This window comes from Pempheris klunzingeri, chromosome 4 (genome assembly GCF_042242105.1).
Source record: "Pempheris klunzingeri isolate RE-2024b chromosome 4, fPemKlu1.hap1, whole genome shotgun sequence".
In the NCBI taxonomy this organism is placed as follows: Eukaryota; Metazoa; Chordata; class Actinopteri; order Acropomatiformes; family Pempheridae; genus Pempheris; species Pempheris klunzingeri.
Genome location: NC_092015.1, coordinates 16,593,495 through 16,610,585, shown reverse-complemented (window position 1 = coordinate 16,610,585; position 17,091 = coordinate 16,593,495). Strand labels below are relative to the sequence as shown.

General features: G+C 43.1%; 2 protein-coding genes across 2 annotated transcripts in view; both read left to right on the top strand.

The window, feature by feature from the left end:
• anapc15 (anaphase promoting complex subunit 15) overlaps positions 1 to 17,091 on the top strand; it is a 256,108-nt gene that overhangs the window by 172,312 nt on the left and 66,705 nt on the right. The gene's annotated exons all lie outside the window — the stretch shown is intronic.
• The window catches only part of clpb (ClpB family mitochondrial disaggregase), a 30,552-nt gene continuing 16,433 nt past the window's right edge, over positions 2,973 to 17,091 (top strand). Inside the window, exons 1-5 of the mRNA XM_070829714.1 lie at positions 2,973 to 3,639; positions 3,901 to 3,952; positions 6,827 to 6,913; positions 14,761 to 14,864; positions 16,394 to 16,522. Coding sequence (XP_070685815.1) covers positions 3,183 to 3,639; positions 3,901 to 3,952; positions 6,827 to 6,913; positions 14,761 to 14,864; positions 16,394 to 16,522 — 829 coding nt within the window. The 5' untranslated portion in view covers positions 2,973 to 3,182. The remainder of the gene's footprint in view (positions 3,640 to 3,900; positions 3,953 to 6,826; positions 6,914 to 14,760; positions 14,865 to 16,393; positions 16,523 to 17,091) is intronic.

Below are 17,091 nucleotides of genomic sequence, written 5' to 3'. Positions count from 1 at the left end.
TGTTGTTGTTAACAGATGAAGGTGTAAAATAAATTTAGGAAGTAATTCAGATCCTTTTTGAAAGTTCAGCTGACTTTGCATGTCTAAAATGTTTTTGAATGTCTGAAAATGTCCTACCCAGTTTTGTAGGTAAGCGGTAGAGGCCTGGGGTTTCTTTCACCAGGGAGGTGTAGTGTGAACAACACAGTGACCTTGGCTCCACTAGTCTCCATGGCCACTTTAAACTCTTCAAGCGGCCCTTTATGAAATGATGAGCAAGAAGCTGCATTCGGTGAAAAGGCTTTTTCCTACAACTTAAAACACCATGGCAACGCCTTTGCAGGTCTTTGTTAAACTCTTTTTGTTGATTAAACTCAAATCCCCGACAGTATTTGAACGCAACCCGCGCTGCCACACCATCCACGCGTCAGGCACCTTTTGGTGAACTAGGTGGTTCACGGAGCAGCGGGGGCGCGCGTGGCTCCTGTAGGCTGACGTGTACAGCATTTGTCTACGTGCACGTGTATCTCTCTAATTTGTCAGTGACAGAAAGTACAAACTCACTAAGGCTACTTCTGAGAGCAATAAACCTCCTGCAGATGCCCTTTAATGCAGCATTTCACTGTCACTGAGTATATCTGTTATATTCCCTCACTCCGCTTGTCTGTCTCTGTTTTTCACTCAGTCTGTCATGTCACTGTCTGTTTCATCACTCTTATCTTGGAGTGTGCAAGCTCACTATCGGCCTCATTTACCCACTTTGATCTGTGAGTGTTCTCGCAGCGCCCAAATAAGCAGAAGTGAGCTTTACAGTTTCTTCTTAGAATGACGTGTATGTTTGTGCAAAGTTATAAGACAACGACCGGCCATGCAGAGCTCTTCTCTGTGCTGAAATGTTTCATGTACTGCCGGTTAACCAGCACTGTGTGGCCAAAGTTTTATAGCCTGACACATCACAGAATAACTTTATCATCATTTAACTTCACGACTGGCTGAACTCACCTGCTTTGTGCAGGAACAACACAGTTTTTTTGGATATTGTTGTTTCTTTTCAATCCACCTTTGTGAGCCTTTGAGCTGCCAAGCGACAAACTAAACGAGCTATCTGTGAAAAAAGCTCTGTGGGCTAACAGCTCCAAGTTTTCCATCCCTGACCCTGACCTCTGACCTCCTGCAGGTGAGTTCACCAGGATGAACAGAGCATGGACAGATTTATGACAGGGAGGAAAAGAAAAAAAGCACAAGTGCCCATCATGCATACATGTCTATCAAATCCAAAATATGAAGACACCCATCTTGATTTTTGTGACATTATTTCAATACAGTTATGTTAGTTGCTGCTTTATAGTTTCTCCAGTGTTTTTACAGGTTGATAAAAATGGTACTAACACCACTGCGCTGCCCTGCAACACAACAAAACTCCTGCTACAGACCTTTGTCACTGCAGACATATTTATATGACACAGCAGGAAAAGCACAGGATACAAATATCAGCCTTCATGTTATCTCATTGTTATTGAAATCATTGGTGATAGTGAGTTTTCTTTAGAAGCAGATATCGACAGGTGTGTGTGGGTAACTTTAGCAGAATGGACGCACTGTCAGGTGTGCCCACACACACACATGCTCCTTTAGCTTTTAGATAGGATGGCTGGTAAAGGTGCCAGTGGATTTATGATGTCTGGTGAGGCACAGTACGCCTACTGCCTACTGTCTGAGGCCCAGTCCTGTAGCCTATGTGTCACAGCGGTTCTCCTTCAATTGTATTTCAGTCACAAAAAAAATTACTTTTTCACATTATTGAGGGAAAACTATCTTTAGAAATAACCTCAACACATGCAAGTAGTAGGTGTAGATGACAATGCCAAAAACCATAAGATGTCTGTCCCATCTGTCTTCTCTTAACTGATGTAACACTGCTTTTAAAAATGACATCTGTCTGCATTATTTTCTGCTGCACGATCACATTTTAAAAGGAAAAATTTACATAAATCTAAGGAAGCGGGATGCTCCCAAAATGCAGTTTCACTGCGATCTCAATAATGAGCTGATATATTTTCATCCGGCATATCAAGCTTGGTTTCCTTATGCAGGAAGTAATACATTCACCAACGCCTCCTCTCAACTTAGCACAGCTCTGCCTTAGACAACTGTGTGTGTGTGTGTGTGTGTGTGTGTGTGGTTCTTCTGTTCTCCCTCATACAAGACCTGCTCATCCTCTGTTCCCTCTTTTGCAGTCACAACAGATCAGATCATGAGCAAAACAAAAACACATCACTAAAAAGGCCTTACATGTGTTGGGGAGAAAAGCCCCATGTGCAGTAAGCCCTACATTGTCTTCAAGACTGACACATGCACTGATCTCCTTTTCCCCTCTTTACATTAAAAATGAACTCTGAGACTCTTACATTGCAATGAAAGTACAATATTTCTGATTGAGCTTCAACATGAGCCTCAGTCTGTGTCCCATTATGGAAACAAACCTATTTAAGCTACCCCAGTTTTCCCTGACAGCATGTGATTGTAATATAGTGTTGAAATATCTACATGCAAGTCTTAATCTGCAAACGTTAAATAATATTTCTTACTGGTGTCTATCAGTGAGTCATGCTTCTGATTAAATGACAATGACCACCCAGACATTGTTGTCGAAATGTCCGAAACTAAAGGCGGTGTTTGAGGAAGATGATGACATTTGCCTGCAATGGCCTGTGCACTGTGCAGCTTGTGAATCACACTGATGCCATCTGGCGGCCATGATGAAGCACCAGTAAGACGACTACAAAACATCAGCTTGTGTCATCAAATTTCTGTGTGGGAAAGGACCAGACTAAACTAGAACAACTCTGCGCTACGCTGCTCTATATTGTACCGATTAATCAAATACAGGATAGCTATCCAATGAATTTGAAGTATTTAGGGCCAGACACTTCAAAAGTAACCATTGGCGCAGGCGTTTTACAGTAAAACTACATTTCCCATGATGCAACGCACGTTCTAGTGACATCCAGGCTACGATGAGGCGTAGCGGTTGTTGTCGTCTCTTTGGTAACTAGCAGCTCGCCGCCTGTAAATTAAGATATAACAGCTGTAACGTCGCTGTTAACGCGCTGTCCCTGGGCTTTAGGGCTTCCGTTTCCCTCTGCCATCACCGCCAGACAGAGGGTTTCTCCCGCCGCTCCGTTTTCGGTGAGTTTATCGCCATGTTATCGTCTGTTCCCACCAGGCTAATTGCGCGAAGGTCGCGCAGCCTGTCACCGTGCAGCCGCGTGCTCCAGACCAGCGCAAGCGGTGCCACGTGCCAGAGTATCCGTGACACACCGGCGGAGACAAACCGCAACCCCATCGTGTCCACATCCCGGGTGTCGAGAAGGGGGATCCTGGCTGAGGAGACCGCGGGTACCAGTGTGAACCCCTCGGTGCAGTACCACCACCTCGCCCCTAGGTGGCTCTCCAACCTGGAGAACCGCCGCAGCTCCTGGGCGGCTCTGGCCAGCAGGGGGCGCAACAACAACCAGTACTGGGAGGAGAGCCGGCAGAGCGGCGGGGGTGAGGGACGGGGAACAGCTGGGGGAGCAGGCCGGGCAGGAGTGGCCTCTGCCGGTGTGCTGTCTGCTGCAGCAGTGGCCTTTTGCCTGAAGAAGGATTCTGATAACAAAGGTGTGTCTGTCTGCTAGTAATAAGTCAGTGACCAATTAGGTGTGTGTGTGTGTGTGTGTGTGTGTGTGTGTGTGTGTGTGTGTGTGTGTGTATATATATATATATATATATATATATATATTACATTGTAAATAAGTAGTGTCATAGTGGTGAGTAAAGTCATATCGAAGCAGTATTGGCACACACCTGATGAGCTAATATGTACTCAAGTTTTCCACATCTAATGTTTTCTGTGTCTGTTTCTGACTTTGCAATAACAAGGTGATGCTCTTCTGGAGGCAGCGAGGACCAATAACGATCAAGATGTGGCCAGGTATCTCTCATAAACACACACACTCACACAGTCGTAATCAATAAACATTCCACTGACCCCTTTCTTGTAATGTCTGCCTACTGTTTTGCTAAATATGTTATATATGTATTTCACGGACCTGTGTGTAGTACTACACCCAGCAAGCAGCATGGAGAAGCATCCCTGCCTCTTTCCATTGTGAGCCAAGTGACCCAAGGAGACTAGTGTAATAAGGGTGCTGTACTTGTTAACAAAGCATCACCATGGCAGTTGTATAGTCCAGTCATTATGACAGAGAAAAGCAAACACTACCTTTATTTGTCAGAGAGGATGTCATCTTATCTCTATTTTTTTCTTTCTTTCTTTCTTCTTTCTTTTTTCTTGTACATTATCCACCATCTTCTGCTCTTTAGTGTCGTTCACGTCTCAGATAATCTGCTGAGGCCAGTTTGTACAACAGCCAGGGTCATCTGTTGTTGTAGTGCCACCAGTAACCACCAGGTGGAAGAAGAGGATCACCTGTGTGTGTAAAGGAGGAGGAGGAGGATGGATATTAACTGTTGGCCACTCAGAGCTTAATCTCAACAGTGTGACTAATTTTTTCCTGCCTCTGATTTCAAGATTTTCAATATTTTTTTCCCTCTCAAATTGCATTTCCCTTATTTATTATCTTTTCTAACTCACAAACTAAAATGCAATCTGAGGCCGATCTTAAACTCAAACATGGTCCCTGATATTTCCCTTCACATTCAGAGACAGTCAGCCAGAGCCGACCAGAAAGGTTTATGCCTAGAGTGTGTGTGTGTGTGTGTGTGTGTGTTCTAAACAGGCCTTATAGCACTTTGTGGTTGATCTGTTCTGTTGAATATTGCATTTCAAATCTTGATTGACTATAAAAACAGACACAAGTGTTCACGCTGAAGTCAGTCATGCAAGCACACGCTCATGACAGTGATTTGTTTGCTTGTAACAGTAAAATAATAAAGGACCCGCAATGTGCCAAGCAGCATATTAATACCTTTGGTCGTGTATAAATATGGTCAAACATATTGCTCTTCCTATTGGCGGCTGGTTGGAGCATGTTAGTGTATGTTAAATCTGTGCTTGTATGTGTACAGTGGGCCTCTGGATGTTGGCATCGGTGTGTTTGAGTGCAGCGTGCATGTGTGTATCCATGTGTGTCTCCATTTGCTGGCTTGGGTTACCTGCGCCCGTGCGGCAGATGGTGCAGGTGAGAGTGCAGTGAGACAGCAGATCACAGATGTGTTAAGTGCTCTGGTTTAGTTTATAGAAGTGGTCGAGTGTCAGGGTGTGTGTGCTGAGAGGATAGAGGTCTCGTTTTCACACAGGCTTTATAAAAGCAGTTGTACCACAACTGTGGTGGTGAAACGTTTTATATAATCTTGAGATGATGTGCTGTCAGGAGGCCCAGGTTTGATCGTTAAAAAGCAGGTTCCATCGCTAAGGGCTTGTACAGGCTGAGAACAGTGCTGAAATTACAGGAATGGAAGCTGCTATTAGTTCACATTTTTGGGCTTATATTCATTATTTCTAGATTTGAAAGTGTTATTGGTTAAAATAGTTAATATCCCCTGTTCACTGTTATTGCAGCCTGGCTTGTGAAACAGCATTTTGTCTCCCAGTAAAACCCACATTAAAGACATATTTTTAGGTCGGTAAATCCATTCTTAAGATCTGATTTCATTGTAGGTTTTACAGATTTGCTTGATGCTCCGTTATCTTTCTCTGCCACATTGGAAGGAAACATGGCGCGAAGAATATCCATGTCTCATTAAAGGGCAGGTTTGCCAGTAGAGCTGCATCAATTAATCGATTAGTTGTCATCTATTTAATTAATAGTCAACCATTTTGATAATCGATTAATCAGCTTGAGTATTTTTTTATGGAAAAAAGGCAAAATTCTCAAATTCCAGCTTCTTAAATCTGAATATTTTCAGGTCTGACATTTTATTGACCAAACAACGAATCAATAAATTGAGAAAAGAATCAACAAATTAATCGACAATGAAAATAATCGTTAATGGCTGCCCTAATTGCCAGATACGTCGGTCAAACTTATGATCTACAGAAAATTTAACCAAAAATTGGCTGAAATGCTATTCTGTTCATAATGTCACAGGCATAGCTCATCTACAGTACTTTTCCATCCAATCTGCCATCCGTTTGTTTGGTGAAAGTCAAAAGCCCCGACTTCCCACAGTGTCTTCTCTTTAACTTAACTTTCTGGTCAAATCAAAGTAGTGAGAGCTGCTCTGTCAGACTGAAGTGAAACAGATGCTGCACCCTGAAAAGCTCGGATGTAGCTGGAGTGATGAGCCATTTTCTCAGCCCAAACCCCGATGCTGCATGCAGACCAGGCAGTGAGAACAGAGCCATAGAGCGTCCGAGTTGAGTGCAGACTAGACAGAGGCCACTGTGTTGACTGTAAACACACATACTGTCTGCCTGCTCAGCACCAGAGACGACAGACAGATCACTTACACACACACACACACACACACACACACTCATTTATAAAGACTGAGCCACTTCAGTACCTGATGTCATACCCTCAGGCAGAAAACTCAACACACACCTGGCTTACATGCACAGACACATTAACTGGTCAAGGAGCAAGTGTGTGGCTTCAGATAAAGACAAAGATACGATGGTCTCATGCTGGTGTGTCTAACGAGGCAGGTCTTTGAATCAGTCACACAAGCTGCTCACCTGCCTTATCTCTTGTTGCCGAGACATTTGTGCATTTTCATGTTGCGTTCTTTCCCTCTTAAGAATGAGCAAATCTTAATTCTAACATCCTTAATTCTCACAAACACCACTCCGCTATGTATTGATGCCAAATTACAACCACTCGATGTTTCTTTTTCCCCTCAGGCTGTTAAAAGAGGGAGTCGACCCAAACCATCGCCACCGTCTAGGTTGGACCGCTCTCATGGTGGCTGCCATGAACCGACAGCACAGGTCTGTGTGTGTGTGTGTGTTTCACCCCGCTAAAACCCACTGGACAAATCCTGTGTTTTCCAGTGCTGAGATGCCCTCCCCGGCCAGCGTGTGCAACAGTGATGTAGTATTTTGGCATCACACAGCTGTCTGCACGAGTTAGCGTGTGAGCATATGTCATCCGTGTCCCTGCTCTAGTTGTTACAGTAGGCCTTCAGAAGTGCAAAGTGCGACTTTCAGACTAACAGACGGTCTTTACCCGTTCCCCCATCTCTCTGTCCAACAAATTAAATTAGCCTGCTGGCCCCCAGAACACACACAACACAGAGAGGGGCCGAGGTTAAGGCCGGGCCAAATCCAATTTACAGGGCTTTTTTTTTTTTTTTTTCCCCCATCAGGACTGTGTGGTCACTTTTTTTGTTCATGCGCCTCATGTGTCCGTGAGAAGCTTAATGTGAAATTTGAATATGAAAATAGCTGAAAATGAGCTCACTTTAAAATTCTGGGTCACAGCTGCTCCTTCCTCAAGATTGTAAAATAGTTTGATTGAATGCAGCTAAAGTGACTCAGACTTGACTGTTTAAGTTTAGAATTGAGTGTGATTGTGACGGATTACAGTTTGCCACAACGTTTGATTTTATTACTTTTAGCAATATAAAGGTTTGGTGGTCTGAAATTTTAAGAGCGTATCAGTTGGGGTAATTTCAAAGTTTAGATTGTTGGTTTTCTGCATTTTATATTAATGTGTTCAAATACTTAAAAATATATAAAGTTACTTAAGTGTTAAAGCACTTCATGGTTAATCAAATGTCTTTGGATTTACTGATGAGCCATTTTATAGCCAGTAATCACTAAATCCCCAAAATGATTGTAAGATTGATCATTTGTGACCTTAATTGTTAGTTGCGCTCTCTTCTTCTCACTGTCTGGTCTGTAACTCATCCTCAGAGACGAATACTAAAATAATATGCTTTGATTATTTCACTGTGTGCTGATGTTGTGCTCCAGTACGTCTTTACGTGACGTGTGCTGGCTGATTGTTGATGCGTAACATAATGATGTATGTAATGTGTTTTTGGTTGCATGTGTATCTGTACACACTGTTTGTCTGTGTGTCACTGCACTGTGGTGTGTGTGTGTGTGTGTGTGTGTGTGTGTGTGTGTGTGTGTGTGTGTTATGAGTGCTATAACTCAGCGAGGCAGTGACACTCCTCTGTGTTTAATCCCGTCCTCCAACCCCCCAGTGAGCCGTCACTGCTGCAGGGAAGACAGAACATCGGTTCACACACATCAGTCACACGTGTCTCTCTCTCACACGCTCATATCCACTCACAAAACATCTTGCACACACAAGTGATGAGGCATGTGAGAATGCACAAACATACACATACACAAACAGGCACAGGCAAGAGGAGTTCATACAGAATATCTTACAGGCCAACTGCCTATTACTCAGTCGCACACAACTTTATTTGCAGCCGTTAAGTGAAAACACAGGGAGCATTACTCATGAACAAGGTTTAGCCCGTAGCTAGAATGTCAGCATGGTTCTTATTGTTGAATTACTTCACCCCTCCCTCACACTGCATTTATATTCTCCTGGACCAGAGGTGATAACTGTGTTTCAAGGGACGGAGGATTTTGCCACAGTGCCATTTCAGAGGAAACTGTTTCTAGGTGTAGCGCCCACCGGGCCGCCTCCCTCATGTTCAGGGGTCGGGGTGCGGCTGTGTGAGAGAATCAGGGGTGGAGTAGAGGGGTGTGTGTAAGAATTAAGGGTGAGACTTCAGGGGGCGTGTGTTTGCTTAGCTTTGATGTGGGGCTAAATCGGGGAGGCGAAGGGTCCGGCCCACTGTTTGCACTCTTTAACACACAATACACATCTCCATCTCTCTTTCTCTCCCTCCATCCCTTCCTCGCTGCATTCACGTGCACAATGAGCATCCATCCGAGTGTAACGCCTGTTGACCGTTCCGACCTGTCGGCCGAGTGACTCAATGGGAGGAAGGGGGATGAAACGAGGGGAAGCGGAGGGATGGTGGAATGAGAGGATGAGTGGCTCGTTGGGAAAGAGAGAAGAGAATAGTTTAGATGTGCAGAGGGAGTGATGTGGAGTGGGATTATGGGTTTGCGACCGGGATTAGCTGGATTGAATGGTGGCGAAAATCACCAGAGAGCTCCCAGTGAAATATTATCATCATTTGGTAACAATAGAGCACGACAGGGAAAGTAAGCAGTCTGGTATAGTGACAGAATCAGTCGCCTTATGTGGTATATTGTTTCTCACATGTACACAAAAACAATATTCCCTCACTGATACTATAATAAACAACAACTTCAAGGGTTTTCTACCCTGCGGCACATTAATGGGTTTTCATGTAATGATTTTCCACGTGTACAAAGTTTTCTACCAAGCAGTAATTTTCTTAAGAATGCAATACTTGAAATGATAATATTTATTATTTTATCTCATTTTTATTCATTCTTATCTCATTTTTGAACATGAACTTCACTTTGCACAGCCAGTTCAACAGAGAAGTGACAGGGTTAAATGCTTAAATGGACGTCAGTCTTTGCAAACTTCTAGTCACAGTTGTACAAGCTGCTTTTGTTCAGTTGGCTACATTTCATACTTTGAAGACAAAGAAATGCACTTAATAATGTTGTACAGACTACCTGATTACCATACACCCATGATTCTTTCATTTGGATATGGGAAAACACTGGAGAGGATATTTCTAAAATATTTCCATCTCAATCTCGTCTTAAAAGTGCACAGTATACATATTAAAACTACATTTTGAGCAATCAGGTGAATTGCCTGAAATAAAAAAGAAAGTAACTAGGAGCAGTGAACTTCTCTTCCTGGCATCTATCTGACCCCGGGTGAGGTGAGGTCAAGTGAGGTCCAACATCTGGGCCAGGTGGTCAGAGACATGGATGGTCAGTTCGGCTCGGGTGTCTATTATAGCACAGGAGAGACGGAAGTGTCTGTTTCCTGTCTTCCCTCCAGGGCAAGGATGAGAAACCAACACCAGCCCCAAGCAGTGACACCAGTCACCTGCTGGCAAACCGCAGCGCGAGCTGGAAGGTTAAATCCACCGGCCTCAGCACCTCCTCGTGTGGTGAACAGTGGTCATTATTTCAAGCTTTTGATACAAGAGCTTGATGGTGGTTTAACGTGGAGAACGTCCTTTAACTCGTCCTAGTTTAAGGCATCTGTTCTAAATTACATTGATGTGATTTTGGTACCAACTGTAGCTGTTCAAATGATGGTTTGAATATCTGGACCAGAGGAAAAAATTGCAAAGATTTTTAATCAAAGATGAGCAAGCGTGTGGGCAGAGGAAGAGATTAATTTGAGAATGTTCCAGTTCATCAAAACGCTGACTATATTTCCTGTCATGTTTTGTGCCAGAGAGGATCAAGACCACAGACACAAAACTGGCAAAAAAAAGCTGTACACAAGGGTGTTAAATCAGCAGCTAGATAACCTCTTTGTATTTAACAAACACAGTTTTTGTCTTAGTTTAGCAATGAAGTAAAATAATCTTGTAACTTACAAATAACTTTGTTGTGGTACTTATAAGATTGCATTGGGAAGTCTGTAATTTTAACTTTTGGCCCAGTCCTTTAAAATGGGAGTTTAACCTAATTAACCTCTGCATGCCTTCAGTTTGGCCTCAAATTAGTGCTGTGACTCTCTTCCTAAATGTCCCAAATAAAGTTAGCCACTTGATCATCAGTTGATTAGTAAAACTATAAACTGTTTTCAAAAGCTCATTAGTTTTCCCACTATCCTGTATAATTAAATCTCCCTCTCTTTCATCTTTTTAGTTGCACTTCCATCCTTTCATCCACTCCTCCTCCTTCTCCTCCTCCTCCGCGCTGTTTTCCTCTCTTTATCCCTTCATGTTTACCTTTCCAATGCCATTAACCCTTTTCACACCATCTCATTTCTTCACACAGTCCTGCCCAGCCTCGTGTGACCAAACCATAGTTTGAGTTTGTGTGTGTCTGTGCGTGTCTCGGAGGATGCATCGATGTGTTTGTAGAAGTGCTTGCAAGGGTGAGAGGAGAGCCCTCTGTGGGTCACGGCCCCCCCTCTGCCCCCACCCACCCACCAACCACTGTGATACAGTAACAAAAGGGGACCCCCCGATAGTCCTTTATACCCCCTCAGCAAGGTCAGACACAAAGACCTGGCCGGGCCGTTCTCAGCCTCGCTCTCTCACAGGAACACACATGTTCTGCACTGACGGCACAAACTACCGAAGTCTGCCCAGGCTTAAGTTACATTAATGGAGATGAAGGGAAAATTAGTCTCATTCCTATTGTGGTTTTTCTTTAGTTTTAGTGATACAGGAGTGATTAGTTTGAATGGTGTACTGTACTGTGGTTTTGGATCCTGCACTAGTTCCAGACAGACGTCGGTTATTTGATGAATTAGTCATCAACTATTTTTTATAATCCACTCACTGTTTCAGTGATTTTTTTGTTGTTGTTGTTAAAATCGCAAATATTTACTGGTTCCAGCTTCTCAAATGTGAAGATTTGATGCCTTTTCTTCATAACATCTAACAGCAGATCAGATGTTCTCGGACAGACTGTTGGTTAGATGAAACAAAGGATTTGAATATGTCACCTTGGCTTTGGGAAATTACAATGGAGAGAATACTATTTTCTGATAAACATTTTATAGTGAAAGTTATCTAATAAAATTTCAGGGTAATCTGTAGTGTAAAAAAAGGGATGCTTGTTTTATATTTTTGCCTCACCTTTTTAAATTGACTTTGTGATGTAACATCAGAGTTGACTCACAAAAGCTACTCTATCTGTATCTTTTCTGACGTCATATCTGCTGTCAATAGGCATCTTTAAGACAACAAGCTCTCCTGAAGCCTAAAGGGAAGCTGCAGTTCTGTGGTCTAGTGTTGTTGCCCTAAAATAGGAGTCCACCTCATCCTCCTACGAGTGCTCATTTGCTCCATTTAAGCCCTCTCAGGCCCCTGCCATAACCATTTAGCTGAAAATGATCCATCACTCCCTCCCAGGCTACATTACATAGTCACAGGTTTAATGACAGCCAGCAGCTCACTGGCAGGGTTCATGTTTCGGCCACTACTTCGGTCCTTGTTCTCTCTGAGTCGCCACAGACTAGCTGACTAGTTTTTTGTGCGTTCGTGTGCATGTCTGCGTCTCAATGTCAAAGCCATTGCTCACGTTCATGGTGGTAAATGTAAAGCGTGTGTGTGTGTGTGTGTGTGTGAGTATGTTCTGTCGACGGAGAGACGGTACCTGGAATGTCCGTTGGTTTCACAGTGAGTGGTGTTGCCGAGGTACTCATGTTTGTTCTATAAGGCGGTACGCTCCAATGAAGGGCTACACACAGACAGACCCCCCCCAACAGCGCCGGAAACAGGCCCGACCCTTGCCCTTTCCATGTGCACATATGTACATGTTACGAAGCAGTGTGTAGTGAAAGAGAGAAGGAGGGAAGCGGCCATCGGAGTGTATCCACCCCAGAGGGACAGGCGAGAAATGGCAGTAAATCTGGTGAAAGAGACATTGTCTACTGAGGAATTAGATTGTTGCATCTGCGTCTGTGTACAGCGTGTTTGTTTTCAAGCTGTGTGGAGGGGAAACTTTGTTGAAGGGTCATGGTTATAATGCAAGTCCTCCAAGTCCAGTCTGCATCCCACTTCCTGTTGCCTGACTACATATTCAGATGCTGTGGGACATAATGTCGCCTGTGATTTTAGGAAACAGAGAGACCTGATTGGGGTTGGGCAGTTTGACAACATACACTCCCCTCCAAAAGTATTGGAACAGTGAGGCCAATTCCTTTATTTTTGCTGTAGACTGAAAACATTTGGGTTTGACATCAAAAGATGAATATGAGACAAGAGATCAACATTTCAGCTTTTATTTCCAGGTATTTACATCTGGATCTGATACACAACTTAGAAGTTAGCACCTTTTGTTTGAACCCACCCATTTTTCATGTGAGCAAAAGTATTGGAACATGTGACTGGCAGGTGTGTTTTGTTGCCCTGGTGTGTCCTGTTACATTGATTATTCAAACAATAAATAGCGCTGAATGTCTACGTTCAGTTTCAGATTTGGGTTTTGCCTGTGCAGACTGCATTTTAGTTAGAGGGTAACCAACAAGAAAACCAGAGAGCTGTCCATGGGTGAAAAACAAGCAATTGTGAAGCTGACAGACGATGGAAAATCAATCAGAGTCATTGCACAAACATTGACCATAGCCAGTACAACCATTTGGAATGTCCTGAAGAAGAAAGAAACCACTGGTGTACTAAGTAACAGACGTCGAACGGGTAGACCAAGAAAAACAGCAGCAGTTGATGACAGAAACATTGTGAGAGCTGTAAAGAAAGACCCTAAAACAACTGTTGACATCAGCATCAACCTCCAGAGAGCAGGAGAGAAGGTGTCACAGTCTACTGTACGCAGAAGACTTCATGAACAAAAGTACAGAGGCCACACCAGAAGATGCAAACCACTCATTAGCAAGAAGAAGAATAGGAAGGCCAGGCTGGGATTTGCCAAAAACTCCAGAGACAAGCTTAAAAATTCTGGGACAAAGTTTTATGGACTGATGAGACAAAGATGAACCTTTACCAAAGTGATGGAAAGGCTAAAGTTTGGAGAAAGAGAGGATCTGCTCATGATCCCAAACATACAAGCTCATCTGTGAAACACAGTGGAGGTCATGTCATGGCTTGGGCTTGCATGGCTTCTTCTGGGATGGGCTCATTCATCTTCATTGATGATGTAACACATGATGGCAGCAGCAAAATGAACTCAGAAGTCTACAGAAACATTTTGTCTGCCAATTTAAAGAAAGATGCAACCAAACTGATTGGGAGATCCTTCATGGTGCAGCAAGGTAATGACTCAAAACACACTGCCAAAACTACACAGGAGTTCATCAGGGGCAAGAAGTGGGAGGTTTTAGACTGGCCAAGTCAATCTCCAGACTTCAACCCTGTAGAGCATTTTACCTGCTAAAGAGCAGACTGAAGGGAGAAACCCCCCAAAACAAACCACAACTGAAAGAGGCTGCGGTGAAAGCCTGGAAAAGCATCACAAAAGCAGAATGCAAAAGTTTGGTGATGTCAATGGGTCACAGGCTTGATGAAGTTATTGCAAGCAAAGGATTTGCAACTAAATATTAAGTCTTTTCACGTTAATGTATTTTAAGTCTATCTGTTCCAATACTTTTGCTCGCCAAAAAATTTGGTGTTCCGTTACAAATAATGTTATCTTCTAAGTTATGTATCAGATCCAGATGTAAATACCTGGAAATAAAAGCTGAAATGTTGATCTCTTGTCTCATATTCATCTTTTGATGTCAAACCCAAATGTTTTCAGTCTACAGCAAAAATAAAGGAACTGGCCTCACTGTTCCAATACTTTTGGAGGGGAGTGTATATCGTGACATGATAAATATTTATACCAAAGTAGCTATCTCTTAATTATCGGTGGGTGGATTAGGCCATTGTGACCACTGTTGTAAATGAAAGGACTGCTTTATAACAATATTGTATTGTAATATTTTAGCATAAATGTGAAGAAGAGCCATATATCTCTGTTTAATTTGTATCTAATTCTAATTCACTTGACTCACCAATCAGGACACCATCAGATGCTTAATCTATAACCTGTTTCTTAATTGAATTCCCTGAAAATCTTGTGTTGTTAATGTACATATATTGTGATAGAAGACCCATAAACGTGATTATATATTTAAGCGGTGGTGGTAAATTACCGTGGAAAGGCTTGTCTGTGCATTCATATGACACCAGGCAGGATCATGACATGTATCTTGTGTTGTTTTCCAGTGTAGTGAAGGTTCTGCTCGAAGCCGGCGCTGACCCAAACGCCGGAGATCACTTCAACAACGTTTACGACACGTCACGGGAGAAAGGCATCCACTCACTGGAAGGTGAAAAAGGAAAAAACAAACACTTTGACTAGTGTGTTCATCTGTCACATGTGTCTTTGTGTGTTTGCTATATTACACATATGAATCCCAAGTATTGAACCAGATATTATGAGACATTCTAATTTGCATAAAGATTTGCATATATGTACATGTTTCATTTATTCCGTATTATTTATTTTATATGTTCTGTGACAAGTAGTTTGTGTTTTATTTGTTTTTTTCCCAAGCTGCACGCACAGTCACACATTAACAAGATGGCACAGGCACGCACTCACACACATACACACACACACACTTTACCCCCCTGCAGTCTGTGTTGGGTTTCTCAGACATATTTATATGGGATATGTATATTGCAGACATTTATATGGCTGTCAGGTTTGGGTCCACGTGGGGCCGGCGTAGCGTGGGGAAGCGTTTCCCAGACGCACGCTGATGGATGGGCTAAGGGGGCCTGTGCGACGCTTTATTGGGTTAGCTATGATTATCCTGCCCTGTCTCTCTCTCTCACACACACACACAGACACACACACACACACACACACACACACACACACACACACACACACTGCAGAGAGAGACTGCCAAAGAGATAGAGAGAAAGAGGGATGGATAGAGGAAGGGAAAGACTGATGAACGAAGGAAAAATAAAAGAAGGAAGGCAGTGACAGAAGGCGAGGGGGAGGGAAGAAGGTAGGGAGCAGCAATGGATGGAGTGAGGGAGTGGTTAAAGATGGAGGAGCAGGAAGAAGATGTGGATGTTTGGAGGGGTGATAGAGGGAGGGAGGGATTGAAGGAAATGGGATGATAAGGGAGGGAGAGGAAGTCAGGAAATGGATGAGACAAAGTTATTGGGATAGAGGGAGGGAGTGAGGAAGAGGGTGCAAGTGATGAAAGGAATTGATGGATACCGAGGAGGAGAGGAAGGAGGCGGAAAAAATAAAAATGGATGATGGAGGAGCGGCACGAGATGAGTGCTCTTATGAAAAAAGAGACGTAAGGAGAGAATGATAGACTATCTGTATTATTAGTCAGGAGCACAGCAAAGGAGACCCTAAAACACAACTCGCATTATTCCTATCACGTCAGACAGTTGAGCTTAAATCTGTGAAAATGAACAACTCCTCTAAAACTGGAAACAGGAAAGACAATTTTGTAGTCTGCAGCGTAATCATTGTCACGCTCTCTGGAGCCCTGCATGTGAATAGATTAAAGAAAGTTCTTCTAGATTTAAAGGACCCAACATTTCCAGTTAAAGTTGCTTGTTAATTCATCACACTCATCTGTTCAGCTCCACAACGATTCATCTCAGACTGGCGTCAAGCTGACTGTGTTTCCATTTTTCAGGGTTTACTGTATTTTGTCAAATCTATTTTGAGTCCAAACTCATTAAAAGACCCCCTTTTTTTTTTTTTAATTGTTTGAATAAAAACCGTTCAAATGAACCATGTTCCCAGCAGGCTGTTTGTTGCAGTTGTTTGTTCTAATCTTGTGTCTCCACGTTTTGCGCTCTCTCTCCCTCCCTACAGTCCTCGTGTCCAGAGAGGATGAATTCAGCAGCAGGCTCAGCAGCAGGGCCGGCTTTCGAGGTTGCACAGCGCTTCACTACGCCACACTGGCTGATGACCCTCGCACTGTCCGCATGATGCTGGATGCTGGTACGTCACACCCCGTGCACCCTAAACTCGTCCCTAATCCCACTTTAGAGTCCACGAGGGACCTCTGAGGGTCAAGATATCTACGCATTGACCATTAGATGTTCATTATGCGTAACAACTTGCATCATGGTGGTGTTAATTCTCTAACATGCAGCAGTAAAAAGCTTTAGCCGGTGCATGAAAATAAGATTACATTTTCTCGACATTGTTATGGCTCACATTTGCATTCCATATTTTATTTTATTCTATTGAGGTACTGCATATCGACTACCTCGAACTTTTTTTCCCCCTTGCTTTGATGAACCAAGTCCATCCCTTAGAGGGAAAATGCCAAAAAAAATGCCACCTGAAGTCTGTCAGTCTGAAACAAACTGACTGAACTCAATTATATTGTCCACTGGATGGAAAAAGTCCCCACTGTTGAACAAAATGTCTGCCTGTTGTCAGGCTGGGTAATGCCCCATCTGTATTTAATTTACAGATACTTTGCATATTTAATAAGGAGGTTATGTTTTCAATCCCTTATGTTAGTTTGTTGTTTTGAACTGTTAGATTTAAGTGTGTAAGTA